The sequence below is a fragment of the Symsagittifera roscoffensis genome, chromosome 4 (assembly GCF_963678635.1).
Source record: "Symsagittifera roscoffensis chromosome 4, txSymRosc1.1, whole genome shotgun sequence".
In the NCBI taxonomy this organism is placed as follows: Eukaryota; Metazoa; Xenacoelomorpha; order Acoela; family Convolutidae; genus Symsagittifera; species Symsagittifera roscoffensis.
In genome coordinates this window covers 3924094-3949434 of record NC_087065.1, presented here as the reverse complement: position 1 = coordinate 3949434, position 25341 = coordinate 3924094, and the positions used below count along the sequence as shown (strand labels likewise).

Genomic DNA, 25341 nt, shown 5'->3' with positions numbered 1-25341 from the left:
AAGTCCGGATTTTAAATAGCCATTTCATTCAATTTTATTTCTTTGTGCTGATTTTGTTTTTTTTGTCTAAAGGTTTTTCGGTATGAATTTTTCCGCTAGATTCAATTTCCGATTGATTCAATTTTCCGTAAATGAATTTTCTTACAAATCAGTAATAAATTGAGCTTGCTTTGTTATTGTTATTGAACCTTAACAGCTTCCAGATTCTTTGCCTGGTCTAGAGGTAACGCCGTATCTTGTTTTTTTCTGCAGTTTTTTTTGAAATTGAAATTTGTTTCCGGAAAAATTGGATTTTTGGTTGTCTGCTTGTTTTGTTGCCTCATCGCGGATTTTTCTTGAGCTGTAAGCAATTTTCATTGTAGTTACAAGTGTTGTTATTTTACTCATGTAATTTGTAATTTTATTAATTCTGACTTAGTAAATTTTTCGTTTGCTTTTGCTTAAAAGTTTTTTTCCGGCCTGAATGGTTTCGGCTCGTGTTTCATGGGGCTTAATAAATTATTTTTGTGTCGTCTGAGGAGTAAAATTGATTGTTTTTCGAAAATTCAGATTGTTTGTGATGTAAAAGTTCGAAGTTTTGAATCCTAATCACTAATTTTTTTTTGACAATTGTTCATGGTATTTTTTGTTTTTCGTCTCAATGGCTGGTCAGCATTTATTTGAAGCTTATTTAATTCTGTTAGTTTTGGGTCTTGTTTTTTTTTCTGAAATTGAGTTTAGGTATTTTCCAAAATTTTTCATTTTTCTAAATTGTTTTTCGACTTAGTAGACTTAGGTAATCATTTGACTGTTTTCCGGCTTGTTTCCGTCTCATAATTTATTCACACTAGGTTGCAGTGATCGCTACCGAAGTATTGATTGCTTGATGAATTTGTTTTCTCAATACTTATTTATCACATTGTGTTTCTCAGCATATTTCTTGAAATTCGAGACAAAGGTAAAAAAAATAACGCATTCGAGACACACGTAAAAAGTAATAGATTTTTTTTATTCTGTCTTTTTTTTCAATTGTTTTCTTTCGTTGTTGAGTGGCTTTTGTCCTATTGTTTCGACTTGGTGCCGACTTGGAATCACAGATACTTATACCAAAGGGGTTTTGTGTTTAATCGCCCCTTTTTTCAGTTTTGGTCGCGTATTTCATTGCGAACTTATTGCCTTGATTATAAGACCTGGCTTTTCTATTTATAAAAAAAGGCATTTAATGCATTCACAAAATAACTCAGTCTGGGATGTGGGGAAATAATAGAAACTGACTATGCTAACACAGGCCCGATAACCTTTAATAGATCCTCTGCGATTCGCAGAAACCACTTTATTATTATTTCTGCCAGATTTTAAGGTAGGATTTTTGGTTGGAAGCGAGTACCTATGAAGTATGAATTCATACAAAAAATTCATGATTGGAGTCGTAGTATCATAACCATAACGTTGATACAACAATAATGTACAAAGAATGTGTTTGGCTGACACACCAATCAGTCTTGAGCCATTTTGATCGCCTCTGAAGATTAATTTTTATGTTGTCGAAGATAAGGAATTTTTGGGTGAACGCACCAAGCAAATTGGCATATTTATGATTACTTGATAGTAACATAGTTTTGAAAGCTTCGCTTCAAGATATGGTTTTGAAAGCTTCGGTTTTGATATATTAATATGGTTTTGAAAGCTTCGCTTCAAGATAAATGTAAAATTGTGTTGGATATTATCATAAGTTAAAACACCGAATATTTCAAGTGCTAGTAAGTTTAATTCGCAAGAGTGTTGCAGTCATTTTCATCTCTATGATCTTCTTTAAAGCGAAGAAGATAAATTTACAAAATGCTTCTTTTTACCTACGGAACACTGAAGAAAAATCTTCCAAACCATCACTACATGCAGAAGTATCAATTTGTGGGCGGAGCCAAAACGAGTGAAAAATATCCATTGATCAACGGTACGTCTCACAAATGCCCTTTTCTGCTGAATAAACCGGGAACTGGATTAAACGTACTGGGAGAAGTGTACGATATTGGAGACGATTCGGCTGTGTTTGACGCGGTCGAATACGTTCCGATTTTGATGGACCGAGAAATAATTTTAGTTGAATTGGACAGCGGACAGACAACAGAGGCACATGCATATGTTCTGAGCGATTTTAAAGAAGAGCTTTTGGGCGAGCCATTCATACTAGATTACTCAAAATCAGATGTTAATTTTGCCCTGATGAGAGACGCAAAAGAAATTGATGGAATAATTGAAGAAATAATTCCTCAAGTTAAGAAACAAATCAAGTCGACTTAAATCGATTCCTCTGAGCATTTTTAAAAGTATGCTCACATTTTAGATTGATCTAAATGATTAAATTTGGTTAAATGATTTATTTTAAGTTCAAGACATCTGTTGCAAATAGTTAAAATATAATAAATTATTTTAAGAGTAACGGTGGTGGTGGTGGTGGTGGGGGGGGGGGGGGTGTTTAGGGGGTACTCGTAAGATTGGTTTACATTCCTAGGAATTTGCCGACCGGAAGCGTTTGAAACAACTTTTGGTGATCGCGAGGAAAGAGTCAATGGACGTTTTTAAGCTGAAAGTCAAAAACAGCTGCAGCTGCGTAGTTCGATCGAAGTGAATTGCGATAGAAGAATTACTCCATAAAAGCGCGCGTGTATGTGTGTGCCATGAGGAAGTGTGTGATTGATCGGCTCTTCACCGAACCGAATAAATAGCGCGAACAGAAGCCGAATTCAAGAACCGACCTTTATCGATTTGATATTAGCGTGAAATTTATTATTTTTGTGATTGGTCAATGCTTAGATTATTATCAAGGTTTTAAAACTCAGCTTCTCTCGTGATTAAAAAGTAACAAGCAGCGCAACAAAAGGCTCACTTAATGAAAATTTGTTTGTTTGGCAGCGCTCGTGTTGGAATATGAGTCTTATTTTTACTTTTTTTTTTCGCAGTAACGTATTTCTGGAATTAACTGATATCCATTGAATAAGTCAGGTTATTTCTTATTTTTGTTTTCCTGATGAAAAGATTAAATGACAGTGGTGTTAAATATCGTCAATTTTTCAGAGTCTTTTTCTCAAATGTCTTTTCGCTATGTGGTTTTCTACCCTTGCGATTAGTAAGATTTTTGTAATCGGGTAAGAGACTTTCACATTAACTACTTTGCTAACAGAGATTGGCAAATGTGCACTATTCAAATTGTCAAGTACGCTCAGCTTTCTTCCAATGCGATTTGTTTTGCCATTTTTTAATTTTTTTTTTATGTATTACGATTTTCTTTTATTATCCTGTTTTTTTTCTATTAAGACTGAATAAACTATTAAAAGCAAAATTTTCGAAGAACCTCCTTATAAATATTTTTAAAAAACTTTGGAATGTTTCAATTGACATTCTGTCAGCTCATTTTCCTAATAAATTGTAATGCAGATGGAGGGCTGTTTTAAATGATTCATCTTTGTCAGGGTCAGATTCCTGAACACTAGAAAACTTTGGTACATTTTGATTGAGATTGCTTCAAAATTGGTGCAAAAATTTTTTGTGCTGTTTTTTTTAGGCTGATGTTATGGCCGCTTAGGTAGCAAGCAACATTTAGGCTGCTCATTGAAGGAAATTTTCTAGTGCTTTGTGCTCTTAATGGCAAGTTGTGAGTCTCTTTCGAAAATCATTTTTTTAAAGTTTCCAATATTCTGTTCTATCGTTATAGAGTTAGCATTTTCAGATGATTAATTTCCAATATGCCGCATAAGCAGGCATTATTAAGATTATTATAATCGGTTAAGAGACTTTCTGATTACCTACTTTGCTAACAGAGATTACCAATGATGTGACAGGATTACTGCTGTTTTTTTCTGTGGTGGTGTAAAGTTCGGTCTAATTTTCTGGAGTTAGCCTAAAATGAGCTAGTCGGCATTTTTAAACAAAAATATTTGTTGTGATGCAGTAATATTCCGAATTTTATCATTCATAATTGTGCAGATTTTCAATGATTGTCCTGTTTTCATCAGTTTTTTTATTGCTAGGATGCAAAGCTCGGCGTCACCTCCTAAAAGGCGGCACATTTTACTTCGGCTCTGGAACGATTTTCGTGACTTCTGTTAAATCAAAGTTAGCATAAGATTTGTATGAAAGAAGTTCAATAGAGGACTGCTGATTCATGCTTTTTCAGCCCCTCTAATTTTTTTTTCATTGTAGTTTCAAACAATTTCCATTTAGTTTGCAAGTGGTTTTGATTGATACTTGAATTTATCAAATTCACGAAATCTGACTTTGTAAAATTTCCTTTTTTTCGCTTGGTTGGTTGATCTTTCATCGGCTTAGTGAGTTTATATTTTTGTTTGAAGGAAAACATATTTTTAGTTCTGTTTTTTATACGTATTATTACTTTTTTCCGGCCTGCCATATTGTATCTACAGGTATTTTACTCTTTTCCCGCCGACGAGTTCTATCTTTGACGTGTTTCTTAATTTTCAAATTGAACATCACTCGAGACTAAATGCTTCAACTTTGGCAATTGTGCTTTGTTTGACTTATGCATTTTTGACAGTAGCCTTCTTTTTTGTCCGCTAACTTTCAATGCTGTTTGCCTGGAATTATTTTTGTAGTTTTTGTTTATTTAATTTCTTGCATTTTCAAAGATCCTTTAATCTTTTTTTTCTTGCATTTGCAGCTTTCTTTGCGTTAAAATTTATTTCCTAAATTCGAAGTATAACTGAAATTGCTTCAAAAGTTACACGGAAGAAGCTGCATACGACTTTTGTTCCTCTATTTTCTTCTAGAGTGGTCAAAAAATGACTATGAAAACTTCCCTTTATTATGACATTAAATGAAAGCAGCTGAGGACGAAAATTGTTTAAAATTGGCGGGCGAAAGTTATTTATGAGGACTTAAATACGAGAATTCATAAATGTCTCTACGCATTTATGAATGCACTTAAGTATGTATGTTTTTTTTTTGAGTTCAATTGAAATTTTTCTGCTAAAAGTGAGGTAAATTGAGCTCTCTGATAACGAAAGCGGAATCGGTGAGAAAAAACGCTTTTCCAACATTGTTTTGACTTACGAATACTGATTTGAATTCCCTGAGGTTTGACTAGTAAAACGAAGCAATATGCAACCATGCCTTTTCTGTAAAATTAATTGTAAGAGGATGGTCGCAAAATGTGCACTATGTTTTACTGATTGAAATTCAGATGAACCATGCTTATTTTCACATACGGTACGCTGAAGACCGGTTTGCCCTCTCATCATTTCATGAATAAATACCGTCTAGTAAGCCGGGCAAGAACAGTCGAGAGGTACCCTCTAATCACTGCCTCTTTTTTCAACAACCCTTACATCCTGAACAAACCGGGATTGGGTTTCAATATTAATGGAGAAATATACGATGTGGGTGATGATATTGAAGTTTTAGACCGAGTTGAACATGTACCTGATCTGTATGACCGAAAAACCATCAAAGTTGAACAAGAGAGTGGATCTGAAGTTGATGTCGAGGTGTATGTTTTGAGTAACTTCAAACCAGAGTTGCTACACAAGAAATTCCTCGCTGAATACACAGTTGAAGAAGCTAAAACTCTTGAAATTGCAAGCGACTGGTTCTCGTCTGTCAAACAAATTATTCAAGAAGTTAAGAATCCGGTATCAAATCTTTTGTTTTGTTACGGAACGTTGCGGAAAACACGAGTCAATCATCATGCATTGAGTGGTCATAGACTAATCGGAACCGCAACTTCGGCTGAAAAATATCCATTTGTGGTAACGACTTCATTCAATGTACCATTTGTTTTGAACAAAAAGGGAACTGGATTACGAGTTGTTGGCGAGCTTTATAGTGTTTCGGAGGACTGGAACGTGTTAGACCGTTTCGAACAAGTTCCTTTGTTGTATAGTCGTGAGGCTGTTCAAGTAAAGCTAGAAAACGGCGAGATTTTAGAAGCGCAAATATATATGCTGAATGATTTCAGGGAAGAGTTGCTGAATGAAAAGTTTATTTCGGATTACGTAACAGAAGAAAGCCGAGAACTCATATTTCCGAATGCCGACAAGCGGGATCAGTACTTCGAAGATATTGCGGTAGCTGTGAAAAATAGATAAAGGTCAATGAAACACGTCCCCCAAGGAATTTTTTTCTGTAAAGTTTTATTTCGTTTTTCTGTTTTAAGCTGTACATATGTATATAAATCGTTTGCTGCTGGGTACTTACTTTTTATAAGCGTGCTTTTCAGCATCAGATAATTTTTTGTTTAGTTTATCAATTTATTATCGGGCATAGAATCTTTCTAGTCTGATGTAATATCCTTCACAAATTGCCAAAAACAGAATCTATCATTGAATTTAGAATTTCAAAATGAACTAATGGCGTTGCGATTTTCGAATCTTGTATTATCTCATCTTTTTATCTTATATATTAAACGAATGACAGAAAAACTAATGCCATGTTTTATCTGCCATAAGGTGCAATGGTTAAGAGCGATCATCGAGCTCAACGTTTAAAAAAATCTTCACAGAATTTAGAATGTTATGGTATTTTTCAGTCAATATCAGATTGACTCTTCATATTTTTAAACAATCTTAAGCTGGAAGTTTCTAGAATTCTTGAAGCTATTTGAACAGGACGAACTCGACTCAACTTCAAACCTAGACTGTAACTGCTCACTTTTCCTCCAAAAATTGCAGTTACAGATTCATTTCAGTCTGAAACGAATCAGCTGAAAACAGCAACCACCATGTTTGAGAAAACTAATTTTTGGCAAATCGATTCGCACTATGAAATAGCTGCAAAATTTTTTCAAATTTTCATCACTTGAATAGCCTGCTTAGAACAACTCAAACTTTTCGCGAACCGATTTGGTCTATGAAACAACCTGAAGTATTTCAAAATTTCGTTGATTAAGTAGCTTGCATAGAAAAATCTCAACAATTCGCCAAATGTTTTGCTCTATGAAAGAACTGAGTTTTTCAAAGTTTCATTATTTGAATGGTTTTAATCGAGAAATGGAAATTTTTTGCCATCCGATTCATTTTATAAGTTCATTTGAAATTATCCAAAGTTTAATTACCTGAATAGCTTGAAAAAGAAACTGATTGGCTCTATGTTTCTAAGTATTTCTGCTTGAATAGCTTGCATAGAAAAAATAAATTTTTCGGAAAACGTTTCGGTCTAAGAACCAATATTTCAAAGTTTTATCGTTTGAATGGCTGCAATAGAGAAAGCCGAAGTTTTCGTCATCCGTTTCCCTCCATGAAAAAACTTAAATTATTTCAAAGTTTCATTGCTTGAGTAAATCTTTCGCCATCCGATTTCCCTTATGAAGTTACTTGAGTAAATTTTTCGCCATCCGATTTCTCTTATGAAATAATGTGAAAAGTTTCAGAGTTTCATGGCTTGCTTATATGAATTAAATTTTTCGCGTACCTATTCGGTCCGAAATAATTTGAACTTTTTCAAAGTTTCATAGCTTGTTTCGAACTATTTTTTTCGAACTAAGTTTCGAACTAATTTTTTCTCGAAACGATTAACTCTATGAAAGAACTTGCAATATTTCAAAAGTTTCATCACTTGATTGGCTTCAATAGAACATCCTCAACTTTCGGCCAGCCGATTGCTCCATGAAATAACTTGACTTACTTCAAAGTTGCTTAGTTTGAATAGCTTGCTTCAGAAAAATCAACTTTTAGCGAACCGATTTGCTCTTTCAATTAACTTGAAATAGTTCAAATTTTGTATCGATGGCGTGACTCCAATTAAAAAACTAAAGCTTTTCATCCGATTACCTTTTTGAAATAACTTGAGAAAATTTCATTGCTTGATTAGCTTGCATAGGAAAATTTTAACTTTTCGCCAACCGATTCGGTCTACAAAATTTATAGTTTTTCAAACCGGTTTATGATATGCTTTATTTTGATTAGCATGATCAGAAAAACAACAAATTTTTTGTGAGCTGATTGATCCTTTTAGACACGCTTGCTAGTTTTTTTTAAATAAATTGAATGACCAACCAAACGTCTCTACTTGCGCCGCTCCCAAAAATCATCTACTCTTGTAATCTTTTTAGATAATATGGTTTGAATATGAATGTTAAAGACGAACCCGATCACTTCGAAGAGCTCCCAGCCGCTCAAGAAAACCTAATATCAAATACCGTGACGCCGAAGTCGAAGAAAACCATTAAAAAGTCACCGAAATTGTCTCGAAGTAAACCAGGCCCGCAACTTGCAAATAGCTCGACGAGACCTGACTACGCTATCCCGGCTGCAGCCCAGAATGCGAAACTGAAAGAATTGACCAGGTACAAGAATGATAGTTGGTTCCTAAATTGATGTGTCTGCCTGACAGTTCTAAGATTACACCAATCCCCCTTCCTACGGTACTCCCCAAAATGGGTATTGGCGATTTAATAAAGTACTAGAGTTAGTCGGCTAAAAGTTGATCTCGTTTATTATTATTCTCATAAACGATGTTTAGGACTAAGTGAATAATCTTCCCTTTAAATCAATTTAGGGGGTAGATTGTTCACTTGTTGAAAGTAATATTTTTCAGCCAATCAGGTTTGAGCATAGTACATGGCCAGCCTTACGACTTGATATTGGAGTTTAGTTTTAGGGGGGAGGTTTTTTGCACATGGGACAATGTCTCTTTGGATGGCAAAGAAGCCGAATTCCCCTAAAGCTGTACCTGTGTTCATGACAAAAAAAATGATAGTCAGAAGTTTTTCGCAAACGGGTTTTGCCATCTGTTAGTTGCTATTTCTAAGGAATCACTTATCATACTTGTATCCTTGACACAGACCGCACATTGATTCGTTCAACTGGTTTGTGAGCAAAGGACTCCGTACGGCTGTGAGTGGCATCAACCCAATTGAGTTCGAAATTGCAGGCAATAGAGTGAAGATCAGCTTCAGAAATGCGTCATTACGAGGAACCAGTACCTCCACCGGATACTCGTCCGATAAGGTCAGGGGTGTAAAAAACTTCGAAAAAGTTGTCAGGGATTTTGAAATGGATACACTTCGGGTGTAAAAAACTTCGAAAAAGTTGTCAGGGATTTAAGAGAACTTGAAACGGATACACTTCGGGTGTAAAAAACTTCGAAAAAGTTGTCAGGGATTTAAGAAAACTTGAAACGGATACACTTCGGGTGTAAAAAACTTCGGGGTCAGGGGTGTAAAAAATTTGGAAAAAAAAATCTTAAGGTGGTAAAAACTTTTTAGAAAAATGATGTCAGGGGTGTAAAATTTTTCAGCAAGATTTGCATTTTGCAGAAAATAGTCCAAAGCTTATTGTTACTTGCCAAAATAGCATGTAATCAGGGTCGGATTTAGGGGGGGGGGGCTGCGGACGTACCCCCTCCTCAGGTACTCGACATCCTGCCGACCCCAAGGGTCCCCGTTTGTACTTTTTTGAGAAATCCATTTTTGGTGACAGAACCTAAACATTTTCTTTCTACTATTTTTGAGGGAGGAGCGCTCGCCGAAAAAAGGCAAATTTTCGGTCAAAATTTTCCAAAAAAATGCCTAAAAACGTCCTTTTTGGCCTGTTTTTTCAAAATTTTGCCCCTTTTAATTATTCAATTTGCCCCTTCAAATTATTCATTTCTCAATAGCCATAATGGTTATTGTGTGCAGTCAAATTTTAGACACCAACCATAAAAGTGAAAATCGTGAGATCTGATCACTTATATCAAGTGTCATTGCCCTACTTTGTTTTACACCTCTGTGTCTGTCTGTATAAGGGAATGGGTGATGTGAAGTCGAGATGTGGCTACCCGAGTGAGGCGAGGATGAGTGGCAAGTCCTACTCTGGAGTACTGACTGTTGGAATGTCGGTGGAAGTGGCCGGCCGCATCACACTCACTGAGGTAAAGAGAAGCTAAGTAATCCTTCTTGGGACATAAGAACTATCTTGACTGTGTTTTCAGTTTATACAGTTGTTTAATTTACACCTCAATTGTTCTTAACTTTTGAACAGATTACTGAAGTTATATAAAATGTTACATAATCGAGTGTCTTGGTCAAATAACTCACTTGTTGTGAATTATCTGAAATTTGACTGTGTTTTCAGTTTATACAGTTGTTTGATTTACACCTCAATTGTTATTAACTTTTGAACAGATTACTGAAGTTATATAGAATGTTACATAATCGAGTGTCTTGGTCAAATAACTCACTTGTTGATCCGACGACGAAATACGACTAAGGGTTATTGTTCCGACCTGCAGGGAACCTTGTATTCGCGTGTTAGTTTTCTAATTATTTTTCTAATAAATTAGAGTTATCTTTAGCGCAAAATGGGCGAGATTCCGATCATGGTCAAATCGGACTCCTGCATTCTCAGCAAAATGAGTCCCGCTGAGTTCATAAAACACAAGGAGGACCCGGAAGACATTGGGGGCTACTTTCTTGTGAATGGGTCGGAGAAAGTGGTCCGTATGCTGGTCCAACAGAGGAGGAATTTCCCAGTTGCAGTTGAGAGGCATACATGGAAACAGAAGAACGCCGAGTTCACGGAGTTCGGAGTGTCTATGAGGTACGTAAAGACTTTTTCGTTCTTTGGCTGTCTTTGAAATGCGAATTGCCTGAATAAGTTTTGTCTCTGAAATGTATGAAAAATGTTCAAGCGTTTGTCATTTCAAAATACATCGAGTAAAACTGAAAATGCTGGGGTTTCGTTGTGGTAATGTGCTTATTTTCTAAAACGAAGAGAGTAAAAATTTCGAGAGAGAAAAAAATTTAGTTAAATCTAAATAACCTGGGAAGATGTCGCTTAAGAGAATTCTTCCAATTTTGATAAGCAAGCTGCTGTTGACTTGGGAAATGTCCAATTTCTGACAGTTTGACACATTTTGAAAATTACGCATCACCTTTCGAATCAGGTACCCCCTGACTTTGGTTTGCTTTTGTTATCCTATATTCCTTCCAGGTGCGTAGATGCGGACGGGAGTATTTGCACCAACATACTTCACTACACCAAAACTCAACGAGTAGTTTGTAACATGATCTACTTGAGACAAGCTTTCCACATACCAATCGGAGTCATTCTCCGAGCACTGGTCGATATCACAGACTACGAGTTGTACTCACGAATAGTGCTCAATGACGCCAATGCCGCACGCTCAGAGATGTTGTGTAATGTAGCCCAGGTTTGATTTTTTTTTCAGAAAAAATCGACTTTTGTGTTCTTTTTTTATGCTATTCAGTAATAGGAAGTAAAAAGTTATATTTGATAAAAAAGTGGGCGTGTACGTCTATGCTTTCGATCCTCGTCTCTGTTCGTCTAGTGTACGATTGTTTTTTTCCGGATATTTCTGTTACCTCGCATAAGTGATAGCGTGTAGTGTGTGTCTGATTGAAGGGTCTTCAGTCGCAGTTTCAATGTCAAAAAGATATTCCAAAGTTAGCGTCTTCTTAATTTTTAGACTAGTTTGACCCAGAACCAGACTCTGAACTTGTGGAGTCAAACAGATGCACTGAATATGATTGGAGAGACTCTGAGATATGTGTTGAATGCTCCTGATTGGCACGAAAGCGCACAAGTCGGCAAACTCTTCCTAAAGTTAGTGTAGTTTTTCAAGACTTCTATTTCCATCTTCAAGTTATTATGGCCTCAATCCTCCTTCTTTAAGTATGTATGAGCCTTTTTTATGGCTAATTCCCTTGTTATGGCCTCAAATTTTAAACTTAATTTCAAGTTAAAATCTGGAATTTTCAACAAAAACCCTTCATTTTCAAAAAACAGCTTTTAGTTCCAAGAAACCTAATTTTGTTTCAAAAAATATTGCACATGATAGTATTAAGAATAGTTTGATGAAATTGAATAGTTACTGTTGACATATAAGGCCAGGAATGTATGGTAACCCGTGGAAGATATGTTTGTGCAAAACTATTAATAAATTCAAAATTTTGAAAATAAATTAAACTGAACTGTTCGCTTCAGAAAGTGCATTGCAATCCACCTGAAAGATCCGATAGACAAGGTCAACTTCCTGGCCCATGGCTTAAGAAAACTGGTCTCTTTTGCCACCGGACAATGTGCACCAGAGAATCTGGATTCACCCTCCAACTTTGAAGTGCTCACAAGTGGACATCTGTTTTGTCTGGTCATCAAAGTAGATCTGTTAAAATTTTCGACAAAGTTTTTTTCGATGATTTCTTAACTTAGAGAGAGTCATTGCAGCGAAATTTGACAAAAGTGAAGGGGGAGGAGAGGGGCTTCTCAGGGATTCGAACCCCTGACAATTCAAAGGGCCTCCCTGTGTTACTCTTTTACGACATCATTTTTTCGCTAGCCGACCATAAATTTTTTTTTTCTCAAGGCGCCTAATTTTAAGAGGGCGCGTCGAATTTTTTGTTTATTTTTGCTTAGTACCTTCCAAAAAGTGAATTATAACACCGTTTTTGGACTGTTTTTTCGAGAGTGTTTTGAGAGAGCTCGGAAAATTAATTTGGTCGATTTTTGAAAAAGTTTTAATCACTCCTTTCGCTCCGAGGCATGTTACGAGTGTTCTCTGGAAGTGGTATTTTGGTCCATAATCTCTACGTGAGCGGTTTTTTTGTACACATATCAACTGTTTTCATCACAGTTTTTAATTTTTAAGGAACCACTATCCAGAATTTTGCCTCTTTCATTTTTTAAAATAGGGATTTCTACAATAACTCAATTTTTTCATACTGCTCCTGATATTCTAGCACGACCAATTGTGCCTAAGGCACCGAAGCAATTCATTTGTTTAAAAATCCGTTTTGTCCGTTTACTTTATTTGAACAAATTTAATTATTTTCTGCAGCATAACTCATTCCCTTTTTCCATGTTGCTTGTCGATGAATGAACAAATTTTTAAACCATTTATTCCCTTGTCACTTTCCACTTTAAAATCTTGAAATGTTTTGAACGCGAAATATTTCGTTGAGTTATTGCTTCGTGCTGCTATTTTGATCTGGAAGTGTGTGTGTGCAGGGGCGGATCTAGGATTTTTTCGGGGGGAGGGGGGGTGCGGATTTTCAAAAACTTTTCGAAAATTTTGACGACCTTATTTTTGGGTCCCAATATAGTTTTTCGAGCTCTCCCAAAGCACTAAAAAAAATCCTGTTTTGGCCAAGTTTTCTGCGCCGCAGACGAAGTTTTGAAAAAAATTGGCCAAAAAAGGCGTTTTTAGGCACTTTTGGAAAGGTTTTTTCCCCTCCTCAAAATTATTATATATGGCGCCGAAGGCGCTCTTAGAAAATTTTTAGGGTTCGTCACCAAAAATGGATAATTCTTCAAAATAGTACAAAGGTGGGACCCTTGGGGTCGGAGGGGGTCGAATTTCTGAGGGAAGGGAGCGTCCGTCCACCCCCCCTCCTAATTTCGCCCATGTGTGTGTGTGACAGGGGGGTGTGTTAAATAGCGAGTTTTTGAGTTGAATTGTTTTATAATTAAATAGTCAAATTGCCAAAAAGTGAGCATTTTGGTAGAAATTTATAAACGGTCAAAAATGTCATTTTCCTTATGGTAAGCAGCTTTCGGTGAAGCATTTATTGACCTACTGTTAGTTCGGGTAGATTTCGTATGGCCCTATCTGAGTTTTGTTTGAAGGATCGCCTTGAGAATTGGCTCACAGTTTGTCAGGAAACATGCAAGAAGATTCACACAGCTAAAGGCAAGAAAATAGACATGGACAAGGTGGTGGCCGAATCAATACAGAGATCAGGAGACATAACCTCAGCTATTTTGAACTTCCTAGCCACGGGAAATATTACGTCGAAAAGTAGTCTCGGTCTGATGCAGGCGTCGGGCATGTGTGTGATGGCGGAGAAGATCAACTTCTACAGGTTTTTGTCTCACTTCAGAGCAGTTCACAGAGGGTCTTACTTCTTAGATAGTCGAGTTTCAACGTTAGTTCCATTCTAAGTAGATTGTATCCAATTTCTGATTGATTGATCCTTGTGTTAGTGTGTTTTACTCATATTGAATATATTCTGATCAAAAATATAGACTGGGTTCTTAAGTTACTTTCTGCGCCTAACCCCGCTTCCAAGTCGTCGGAAGAAAAGGACATTATCGCTGACATAATTGCTGACATTATTGGTAAAGCGAAGTTGAAAAAAGATCTCATTGTGTCTTAAAAGTGCGAAATGTAGAGTAACTTCTTGAATCTAACTTTATCTAACTGTATCTAATTTTTAAATCGAAGCTTATCATGGTTAGTGTAGCATCTGTTTCAGCTATTTTGATTGGTTGTTTTTAGAGTTCGAAAACTTCTTCCTGAGAGCTGGGGCTTCATATGTCCAGTACACACACCCGATGGAGCCCCCTGTGGACTACTGAACCACTTGCCAATCAAAACTGAAATCACGAATGACGAACATTTGGAGCTGGACTTGATTCCAATTTTAACTAAACTAAACGCAACGGATGCTAAAAATGCACCGAAGTGGTCAAATTTTTACGAGATTTCCTTCAACGGGAAGCTAATCGGATTCTGCAGGCGCAAAGATGGCTACAAATTTGCAAATGCTCTGAGATTGATGAAATTTGATGCAAAATCTGGCGTTTCTAATAAGATAGAAATCGCATTCATCCCATTTTCAGTGAAAGGTTGTCAGTTTCCAGGAATCTACATATTTTCGCACCAGTCAAGAATAGTCAGACCTGTTTTTAATTTCGAAGCAAACGACATTGAGTTTATTGGATCCCTGGAGCAAATGTATATGGACATTGCTTTGGAGGACCAACAAGATGTTGATGGTTTTACACATAGAGAGATTGCGAATACGAACATTCTGAGTTTTATCGCTAATTTGACCCCGTTTTCAGAGTGCAATCCAAGTCCACGTAATATCTATCAATGTCAGATGGCAAAACAGACGATGGGGTTCCCTTCGTATACGCTAGACAGTAGAAGTGACAATAAGATGTACATGCTTCAGACACCTCAGTCGCCTTTGAGTAGAAGCAAGACTTACGAGGAGCTGAAAGGGGATGAATATCCTCTTGGTACTAATGCGATCATAGCTGTGATTGCGTATACTGGTTATGACATGGAGGATTCTATGATTCTGAACAAGAGCTCAGTTGAAAGAGGTTTCATGAGTGCACATTTGAGGAAGACGAAAGTCATCGATTTGAGTACGTTTATATAGTTCTTCTGTTTTGTTCAGAATTGTTCAGGTTTAAGTGTTTCAACTATTTTTTAGTCGGACATTCATAAATTCCTGAATTTTGCCCCATTCGTTTATCTGAAATTTTTAATTATGATCACTGAACTGCTTCTGACTTCCTAGCACCACCAACTGTTCCATATGAAACTGAAGCAAACGCTTTGAATTAGATTTTCCGTTCCATCACTTCCAGCAGGTTGCATAGTTTTTGTTCCGACCATTAAAAGCGCGAAAGAACTTTGTCTTCTTATGGATTTTATTGTTTTGAAGTGTAAAACAACGAAGTGATTTACTCTTATAAAGATTGTGATGATTTTTTTTCATAAGCTTTAAAAACAAAGTGCCTATCAAAAGCAAATTCTCTGACTTTTTGTTCCGACTATTGAAAATGGGGAGGAACTTTGTATTCGGGTGTGTTTTAGTTTTTTTTTTCGTTTTCAAGCAACAGTAGGTACTATGATCAATCATTGGACTAGGTTGAGTAATATATCATCTAAAGCCCTTTCAGTTCTAATTCGAACCACATTAAAAAATTCCAAAAAAGTTTCCCATTGCCGCGAAAACTGGTTTAAAATATTTGGTTTTTCATTTTAATTCGACCGAACAAAGCTAAAATAGCTTATTTAATGGCTTAAAAGCTTACAATAGCTTAATTTAAAACGTAAATAATTAGTTTGACGCGAGTAACATTGGTTTTTTGAGTAATTAAGCGCCTTTTTGGAATCAAAGACTTACTAAGCTCTAAAGACTGCAAAAAAAACTTGAAAACTTTTAGATTTTTTTGATTTTCTAGTCGTTTTTCTACAAAAATCATTTTGCTTATTTCGCTATAAAAGTCCAGTATGCCTACTCTATAGCCTAAGCTTCTTTTGTCACACCTTGCCGAAAAAGAACGACACTAATTTGAAAAAAATTTTCAGTTGTTTTTTCTAAGACTATGTTCGGAACATTCTGTGCTACTTGCACAGTAACCGGTTATCCTTGTTACGCTTGCGATAAGCAACAGTTATCAAATCGGAATGTAGACATTTTCGGGTTAACAACTAGCTTACTAAATTCAGTTGAACCTTGAACATATTCAATCACTTGACATGCTTTTTAAAGTTTTTTTTGCAAAATCTGTTTTTTTTTTCGACTCAACTGATGTCTGCTCAAAGATTGTCGGCCTAGTTTCCGCTTCATAAGTTTTGTTCATTTTGAATTTCAAATGCTTTGCTTGGCATGTTTGTTTAGATTTCCTGTTTGGTAGAAACTGGTATTATGAAAGTATGGATTTTTTATTTCATTTTTTGAGACGCTTTGAAAATTGTATCAATTTTTGCAAAAATTTTAGTGTTTTCTTAAAGACTTTTCTACTGATTCTCAAAATGGGTATCCATAGAAGTATCGCCTGCGTTTTTGTGTGCCTGCATAACCCTGGTCTCTTTTTTCTTTACACTTTTGTCTACGGCCTTCGAAACAGTCTGTGGGGGGGGATTTTTGACCGACATTTTGATTTTTTTTCGTGTTCTCAAAAACTAAATTATCAAATCTGAGATTTTTGGTTTCAATGAATAGAACGAATTTGGAAAGCTACCCTCAAAAAGCGGTTACGCCCGAATTTTTTTACACACAAATTTAGGCCATCGGAATAGTCAAATTTTTGAGTTTTTTGACCGTTTTTTCAATCTTTTCAAGAACTACCCTGCCAAACCTGAGTTGCTCAATTTTCACATAAAACTGTTTTTGGGGCAATAATATTGACAAAATTTGTCGAAAAAAATGAAAACTTCAACCGCCAGAAAATGCCTGTTAAAATTGTTTCCTTGTGGTAATCAAGTTTCTGTGAAGCATATTTGGCCGACTGGCTTTTCTTGCAGAGTTTTCGTTTGTTTAAATTCGCATGTTAGTGGGATGCTTACATATCTCAAATGTTACTTCATCTCTGAGAAGTTTCATCGTCTCAATTAACTAGTTTTACCCTGTTTCAATCTATTCGTATCAAATGTCAGTGACCAGTTGAGGACAAGTTAGTAATAGTTTGTTGAATACATGTATGTATAACGATTTCATCGATATAAATGTATTTTAAAATATTTTTCCGCTGTTGGGTTTTGCGAGGTTTTTTTTTGCTCCCCTATTAATTATCTCTTGTTTGGTTGATTTCAATGTAGAGACATGTAAATGTAAGCTTGCCGATAATGATAACTTTCCACTCAATTTTTTGAAAGTTTCGGCATTTGTTTCGCTCATTTTTCTCCTGCTTATTATAGGGAAATGTTAGTAAATGTGTTGTTGAAAGTGAAAAAAAAACATTAGATCTAAAGCATTTTTTTGCGGTTTTGTCATGCTTGTCGTTATATCACGTGTACGTCAGACTGTGGTGTTCGCTGTTGGCAAAGGCATGCAAAGTGTTGAATCGAAAGGTGTTTTATTCAGCCGCTCAACTAAACTTTCGTTTTCAAATCAACTTTTTCAGTCGATCAGCAAAGTTTCAGCTTGAAATATTTTAGTTGAAGAGAAACGAAGTAACGACTACATCTTCAGTTGTGCCAATGATGACCTCATCCAGAAGGGAATTCTGGACAGAGACGGAATGCCGACTGTGGGTCGAATACTCCGACAGGGAGAACCACTCTACAGTTGTCTGGACACGACTACCCAGAAGTACTACGTGAAGAAAGTGGACTTCGCAGAGACTGCTCAGGTGTTATCCGTGCGAGCGGTTGATCATGAGAAAGTGAATAGGTGGTCAAAAGTGTGTATCAACTTGCGTGTGACAAGGAACCCTATCATAGGTCAGTTTATTTGCTTGTATTTTGTCCGAGTGTATGAACGGAAAAAAAGGTTTTATAGTGTTTTTTTCCCTATATTTCTGTAACCAAACAATATACAAGGATAACCGGTTGCTATGCAAGTAGCACAGAATGTTCCGACCACATTCATAAAAAAGTATAAAAAATAGGTTTTATTTTTTTCTTCAAATTAGTGTGATTTCTTGTGCGTGGTTTGATGAGAGAACTAAACAAACTTTTTCTGTTATTGTGCACAATTATCTTCAAGAATAGTAGTATTTATTGAGGCCTATCAAAAAATTTTAGGGTTGGCCGGCCTAATATGATGTCATAATATATAACCTAAGTGGGGACCCTTTGGTTGGTCAGCGAGGGGTTGTAGTCCCTCAGAGGGGAGGGTTGATGCTTTTTTGTTGTTTTTTTTTTTCAGGAAAAGTCTTGAACATCTTTTCAGGCTCAATTTTACGGCTCTTTTCTACCTGCCCTCCCCCAAAATTTCAAATTTTCCATTTTTTCAGTTGTCTTTCGTGTCATTATGGCTGAACGTTTTGTTGGAAAGTAAGGCATGAAGAACAAACGTGTTCACACTAGTTAAATTGTTCACCATGCAAAATTTCATTACCTTATGACAGCATAAAATTAGGTTTTCAAAACTGAAACTCAAATGTGGGGGGGGGGACGAGCCAAATTTTTTTTTTCTAGGAAGGCAACTCCACTATCAAACAGCAAAAGTGTAAAGGTCACAAAAAACGTGTCGACTTCTAGTTTCGAAAGTTGAATTTAATTTTCAGTTTTACCATCGAAATAAAAATTTACCTATTGATCTAGTGTTCTCAAAAAGGGTCACTTGTATCGAAAAAGTGCCAATCATAAGTTGTTGTAGAATTTCATAGAGCTTTAATGGTATCTGTTTTTTCTTCGAAAATCATTTTTTCTTTTTTTTTTTTTGTCTTTTTAGTTCTTTGACTCATTTCAAATTGTCTGTTTGCTATGTTTATGTTTTTAGAAACCTTTTGTTTCGTTTAGTAAACTCAAGTTTTCTTCGTCTAAATATTCAAATTTTCAAATGATCGAAATTAAACTCGGTGGAAATTAGATACGTTTGACCTGCTCGTAATTAGACCAAAGTTCGAAAATTTCGAACCGGTTTTTCTCGGCTTATTTGTCAGGTTTTGTTTAGGCCGAGCAAATTGAATTTCTGAGCTCTCCCATACCACGATGAAGACATTATTTTGACCAATTTTTCTGTCCCGCAAACAAATTGTGAACATAAAAAACAGGCAAATAGACGTTTTTTAGTCGTTTCTTGAAAAGTTTTGATCACATGATTTTTTTTGCGTTCGGTGGTTTTTCAAAATTTGTATATATATATCTTCACCGGAGGCGCCTTTGGAAAATTTTAAGGGTCGGTCAGCCTAATGTGGATGGCTTAAAAAGTACCAAAGGGTACGATTGGGATGGTCGGGTTGGTGGTCGCTGAGACAATCAAGATTGAGCTTTTGATTATTTGGAATATGCTAAATTGTATCAGATTATGACCCGGTGATCTAATCAGTTTTTTGAAGACCTTTGAAGAGCTCTTATTGTTCGGTTGAGAAATATATTTTCATGGAAATTTGCAGCGGACATATTAATTATTCATGATGGTATTTGTGCCAGAATTGGCATGCTCACTGAAGGATGGTTTGCTGCCTCAAGTCTCTGTCAGATGTAATTTGAAGGTACACAATGAAATCTAGAAGGTCTCTTTACGGAATAGTCTGATAGACGGACGTGCTTTTTCCCCTTAGGTGCTGCTAGCAACAAAAGCTGCACAATTTGCAATTACCTTAATAAGTGCGAGGCTAGTCTTTCCGAGTAGTTTTGGATGTCTATTGTCTAGTCTTATGCACAGCGAGCAGAGATTTAGAGCACTATATTATCCCAGATTAGTCTCGCTAGAACGACTCTTGGTTCAAGTTGACGTGTGTATATGGTTTTGATTTTTTTTCTGAATAGCGAAAAGTGGCTAAAAATATCTATATATACATTATTTAATTGGCGTTTCACTTGAAACATGTTGAAGAAGTCCCGATGGTGAAATGTTTAATGAAGTGACAATATTTTGCTGCTGCGTCTAATGTTTTATTGAATTCACTGTTTCAAATTTCCAAGGTCATCTATTATTTTAACTACATGCATGGAAGGGTGAATGCTTTAACTGTACAGATTAAAACTTGTAAAGCTTTTTCTTTTAAGTGTTTGTTTGACAAAATTAAAATCTCAACCATATACTGGTGTTCTATCAGGGTACTCTCAGGATTTGCAAATCTGCCCTCGAAATTTTACTGCTCAAATCTTTGGTTTTCGAGATATGGTATTTTTATGATTTTTCAATTTTCTTTTAAAAAAAAATAACAGAAATTGTAAATGGGGTTGCATTTCTGCTTTTCAAATTTGAGTGCTCATATTCTTTTCATTTTTGAGGTTTTTGTTATATTCTGCTCAAAAATTTTTTAAATTAGGTTTGAAAAAAAACTAAGGTAACAAGAAAATCTTGACCCTATGGTGGGGTGCTTTCAAGGTACACTCAGAGATTAAAAATAGGGCCTCCAAATGTGATTGATCAAAACTTTTTAAGAGCCGAGATATGGCGTATTTTATGCGTTTAAAGTTATTTCAAAAAGTATAGATTGTAAAAACTTAGAAAATTTTGAAGTAAGTCAGGGAACTCCTAGAGGTTCAAAGTTAAGATTCTAACTGAACTTCTCAATTTTAAATTACGAGATATGATGCTCTCATCTCAGTTATTTTGTCAAGTTTTCTGCAAATCTGATTGATATCAAAATTTTTGAACTGTTTTTAAATAAAGCGTGAAAATTTTTAAGGGTCCTTTTTTGAGCTTAAAGTTTCACAAATTTTTTTAAATATTACTTTTGGAGATATGACGATTTGGGTGCAAAAAACCTAAACTATAACTTGATAAATTGTTCAATTAATGAAATAGAAAACTCAGGCTGATGGGCCCTATTGAAATTTACGGTTGAATTGAATATCCTTTTTGTTAGTAAATATTTTAGGAAGCTCTTTTCTTGCTCAACAATCTATTTGAAGCACCTAAGTTCAAGTCATGTTTATTAATAAATTCTACCTCAAAATTGAAAAGCGGATGAAGTAAAGCAAAAAATGCGTATAGAATTCAATTTAGAATAAAAAGCAAAATTTGACTTTGACATTCGAAATTTAAAAAGTAGACGCGGCAACAACGTAATTTTTTGAAGTCCCGAAAATATCGAAATTGAATACCACTTTTGATTTTAGGAGACAAAAACGCCAGTCGAGCAGGTCAGAAAGGTATTTGCAGTCGCCTCTACGCAGTTGAAGATTTGCCCTTCACAGAAGGCGGAATGGTACCCGATATCATTTTTAACCCGCACGGCTTTCCGTCTCGAATGACAATCGGCATGATGATCGAGTTACTGGCTAATAAACATGCAGCTATAAGTGGAACTTTCCACGAATCGACGACGTTTAAGTACAGTGAAGAGAACCCAGCTATTGAAGTGTTCGGAAAACTGCTAGTAGAGCGGGGATTTAATTTTAATGGCTTGGAGACCATGTATAGTGGTGTAAGTGGTGAGAAATTGGAAGCGGCCATCTTTTTTGGACCTATTTACTACCAGAGACTGAGACACATGGTATCTGACAAGATCCAAGGAAGAACTACAGGACCAATCGATGCGGTTAGAAATGGAAGCATACAAGAATAATGTGATTTGTTACACGTGTTAGAGCAAGTGTTCGGTTATCGGAAACTAAACTAATTTTTTATTAAGCAATTTTTCTTACAATAAGCAATTGAGGTTTTTAATTATGAACCATGAAAGGGTATTGCGCAGCTTCCAGATAAAAGCATGGCCCATTATGCTCTCTAATTACGAACGTGCAAATGGCTCAAAAATGTGCTCGACTTTGTTTCGAAAATACTTACTAATTTTTTGATTTACAGAGTAATAAAAGTTTCATTTATTGAAACAGGTTTCTGAACTTGGGTTATTAAGTGTAAAGGATCGAGAAGTTAAATCGTACTTCTTTCGGTAACTTTGTTGTCATAACCTTTTCCATTTTTGTTGGCTGTTTTTCTTTCAAAATTTGAAGCATGAAAGATTTTGAGAATCGAATCAAAAAGTAATTAGACGTTTTTTGGATTTTCTTGATTTCACTGACGTTTTTGCTACGTTCACATTTTGCTCGCTTTGTTTCTATGATTTCATTTTTTTAAATTAGTCTGACTATTAAATACGTCTCAGACAATCGTCCGTTTAATTAAACGCTGATTAAGCGTTGATTTGATTTGATCATAATGGATATGATGACGTAGAATTGAGACAAGGAAGCTCAAATTTATAATCAAAAAAGCCGATTTCGATTTTTGTGTGCTTAGATTACGGAACAACCTGTAAAGGGTAGATCACGTGGTGGTGGAATTCGAGTGGGTGAGATGGAGCGGGACGGACTCCTCTCGCACGGTGCAGCCTACGTCACTATGGACCGCCTTCTAGAATGTTCTGATAAGTCATACATGCCAGTATGTATGCAGTGTGGACGCACACTCGGAACTGAGTTCATAAGGATGTTTAACGACGAAGATTTGTGGTATTTACGGAAATGGAGATGTAGAATATGCGATTCGAAGAAAAAAGAATCAGAAGATGATACGAAAGCAATTAAAAAAGAAACGATCGCACAAGTGGCGGTTCCGGCTGTTATGAGGTACCTGATTAGCGAGCTGTCGGCGTGTAATATATCAGTGCGGTTTAATATCTCAAAGATAAAAGATGATGGTATTATGAGATAAATTAAGGCGATCATTCGGAAATGTATCTGTTTTTTTTATTGTACACTCAAAAAAAAATGAACATGTAGTTTTAAGAAAAAAATTACGTAATTTCACATGTTCGTCACATGTGATTAAAACCTCGGGAGAAATTGCGTGTCACAAGTGATTCTAATGTCCAAACATGTAAAATCACATGTATTTTTACGGAATTTTTTTTGAATCCGCACGTAATTTTTGTGTAATTGACATGTTTTTTCATGTGAATTCTCATGTCAGCTCATGTGTGATCACATGTTGGAATTTGAGATTTCATCAAGATTTACATGATTGCTCAAGGAATTTCACATGTATGCTCATGTAATTAAACATGTCTGTTCATGTAATTTCTTATACCTGCTCATATAATTTCACATGTGTGCTCATGTAATTTTACATACCTGTTCATATAATTTCACATGTATGCTCATGTAATTTCTTATACCTGCTCATATAATTTCACATGTGTGCTCATGTAATTTTACATACCTGTTCATATAATTTCACATGTGTGCTCATGTAATTTTACATACCTGTTCATATAATTTCACATGTATGCTCATGTAATTTCTTATACCTGCTCATATAATTTCACATGTGTGCTCATGTAATTTTACATACCTGTTCATATAATTTCACATGTGTGCTCATGTAATTTTACATACCTGTTCATATAATTTCACATGTATGCTCATGTAATTTCTTATACCTGCTCATATAATTTCACATGTGTGCTCATGTAATTTTACATACCTGTTCATATAATTTCACATGTATGCTCATGTAATTTCTTATACCTGCTCATATAATTTCACATGTGTGCTCATGTAATTTTACATACCTGTTCATATAATTTCACATGTATGCTCATGTAATTTCTTATACCTGCTCATATAATTTCACATGTGTGCTCATGTAATTTTACATACCTGTTCATATAATTTCACATGTATGCTCATGTAATTTCTTATACCTGCTCATATAATTTCACATGTGTGCTCATGTAATTTTACATACCTGTTCATATAATTTCACATGTATGCTCATGTAATTTCTTATACCTGCTCATATAATTTCACATGTGTGCTCATGTAATTTTACATACCTGTTCATATAATTTCACATGTATGCTCATGTAATTTCTTATACCTGCTCATATAATTTCACATGTGTGCTCATGTAATTTTACATACCTGTTCATATAATTTCACATGTGTGCTCATGTAATTTCTTATACCTGCTCATATAATTTCACATGTGTGCTCATGTAATTTTACATACCTGTTCATATAATTTCACATGTGTGCTCATGTAAAGTCACATGTGTGCTTATGTAAATTCACATGAGTGTTCTTGTAAATTCACATGTTTGCACATGTGAAACCAGATGAGCAACATAAAAATTTACATGAACAGACATATTTAATTGCATGAGCTCACATGTGAAATTACATGAGCAATCCTGTGAATATTGATAAAATCTCAATTTCCGACCTGTGATTACACATGAGCTGACATGTGAATTCACATGAAAAAACAAGTAAATGACGCAAAAAACTACATGGGGATTCTTGAAAAAATTACGTAAAAAAAACATAAGATTTGCATGTTTGGACATGTGAATCACATGTGACATGCAGTTTCTCCCGAGCTTTTAATCATGTGACGAACGTGGGAAATTACGTAAAAAAAAACATGAGATCTTAAGTGTTTGGACCTGTAAATCACATGGGACACGCGATTTTTTCTGAGATGATGAACAGGTGAATTTACATAACTTTTAATGCACTATCACATGCTGAAAAGAAAAATGATTAGAAAAAGACTGTTGGTTATTTGGCTGAGATGAAGAGTCACAGAGTCATCAATTTCATCGGATTTTTTTTCTCCGACAAATTGACGAAAAAACCCTAAAACCCTTCCAATTTAATTAAAAAGAAAATACTATCAAGCAGGCTTATAAAAAGATTTTGGCCGCAAATTTTTAAAAAGATTTGACCCAGAAATTCTTTTGGAAATTACAAGCAGAAATTATCGACATGCATCGCAAGCGCTAAAAAATTTGAAAAAAAAAAACAAGTATCTTGAAATTCAACTAGCATTCAAGTCAACATTTAAAACAGTCAAGTTGATAATTCAAGTTAACATAACAAAAATCAAGACTCATTAAATCAAAGCTTAAGAAAAGCCGGAAAATTGTTTAAGTCAAGTTTTTGTCTTAACACTACATGATAGTGCTTACATTTAGAATCGAAGCACAAGTGAAGTGACAACTAATGAAAGTCAAGAAAAACTGTTTTTCCAAATTTAAAATAACATTCTCGATGTTTTAGCTCAGGTAAGATTGGGAGTGGTAATCGTAAGATACAGTGTTCAAGATTCGCAAATTTTGTGAGTAATCTGACAGCCCTAACTGCAGGGCTAGGAATTTCCAATTTTTGAAAAAGAAATTAAGTTTCCTGTAAAATTTTTTGAAGAAATGATGAAAAACGGTATATGTCAAAAATACAGAGATTTAAGCAGTCACATTTGGAGGCAACATTCGCAACACCTGATAGTACTCTGACAGTCCCAAACTATAGGGTTAGGGG

The 25341-nt window shown here is 35.5% G+C and overlaps 3 protein-coding genes across 4 annotated transcripts; all 3 read left to right on the top strand.

The window, feature by feature from the left end:
- Positions 1-1818: 1818 nt before the first annotated feature.
- On the top strand, positions 1819-2280 carry LOC134844708 (putative gamma-glutamylcyclotransferase CG2811). Its single transcript, XM_063861523.1, has one exon. The coding sequence runs from the start codon at positions 1819-1821 to the stop codon at positions 2278-2280; it is 462 nt and encodes a 153-aa protein (XP_063717593.1).
- A 2900-nt stretch (positions 2281-5180) lies between these two features.
- On the top strand, positions 5181-6334 carry LOC134844572 (uncharacterized). Its single transcript, XM_063861309.1, has one exon. The coding sequence runs from the start codon at positions 5184-5186 to the stop codon at positions 6078-6080; it is 897 nt and encodes a 298-aa protein (XP_063717379.1). The 5' UTR covers positions 5181-5183; the 3' UTR covers positions 6081-6334.
- A 1710-nt stretch (positions 6335-8044) lies between these two features.
- LOC134844364 (DNA-directed RNA polymerase I subunit RPA2-like) lies at positions 8045-25037 on the top strand. 2 transcript variants are annotated; one of them, XM_063861016.1, is made up of 13 exons: positions 8045-8275; positions 8774-8939; positions 9718-9843; positions 10267-10511; positions 10905-11124; positions 11401-11537; positions 11919-12090; positions 13557-13855; positions 14209-15089; positions 17614-17898; positions 21196-21617; positions 22319-22647; positions 24999-25037. In XM_063861016.1, exons 1-13 carry the CDS (start codon positions 8058-8060, stop codon positions 25018-25020), a joined length of 3522 nt encoding a protein of 1173 aa, XP_063717086.1. In that variant the 5' UTR covers positions 8045-8057; the 3' UTR covers positions 25021-25037. The 2 variants fall into 2 exon arrangements, with proteins under 2 accessions (XP_063717086.1, XP_063717085.1); XM_063861015.1 differs by lacking the exon at positions 24999-25037 and having other exon boundaries at positions 22319-23031.
- Positions 25038-25341: the final 304 nt, after the last annotated feature.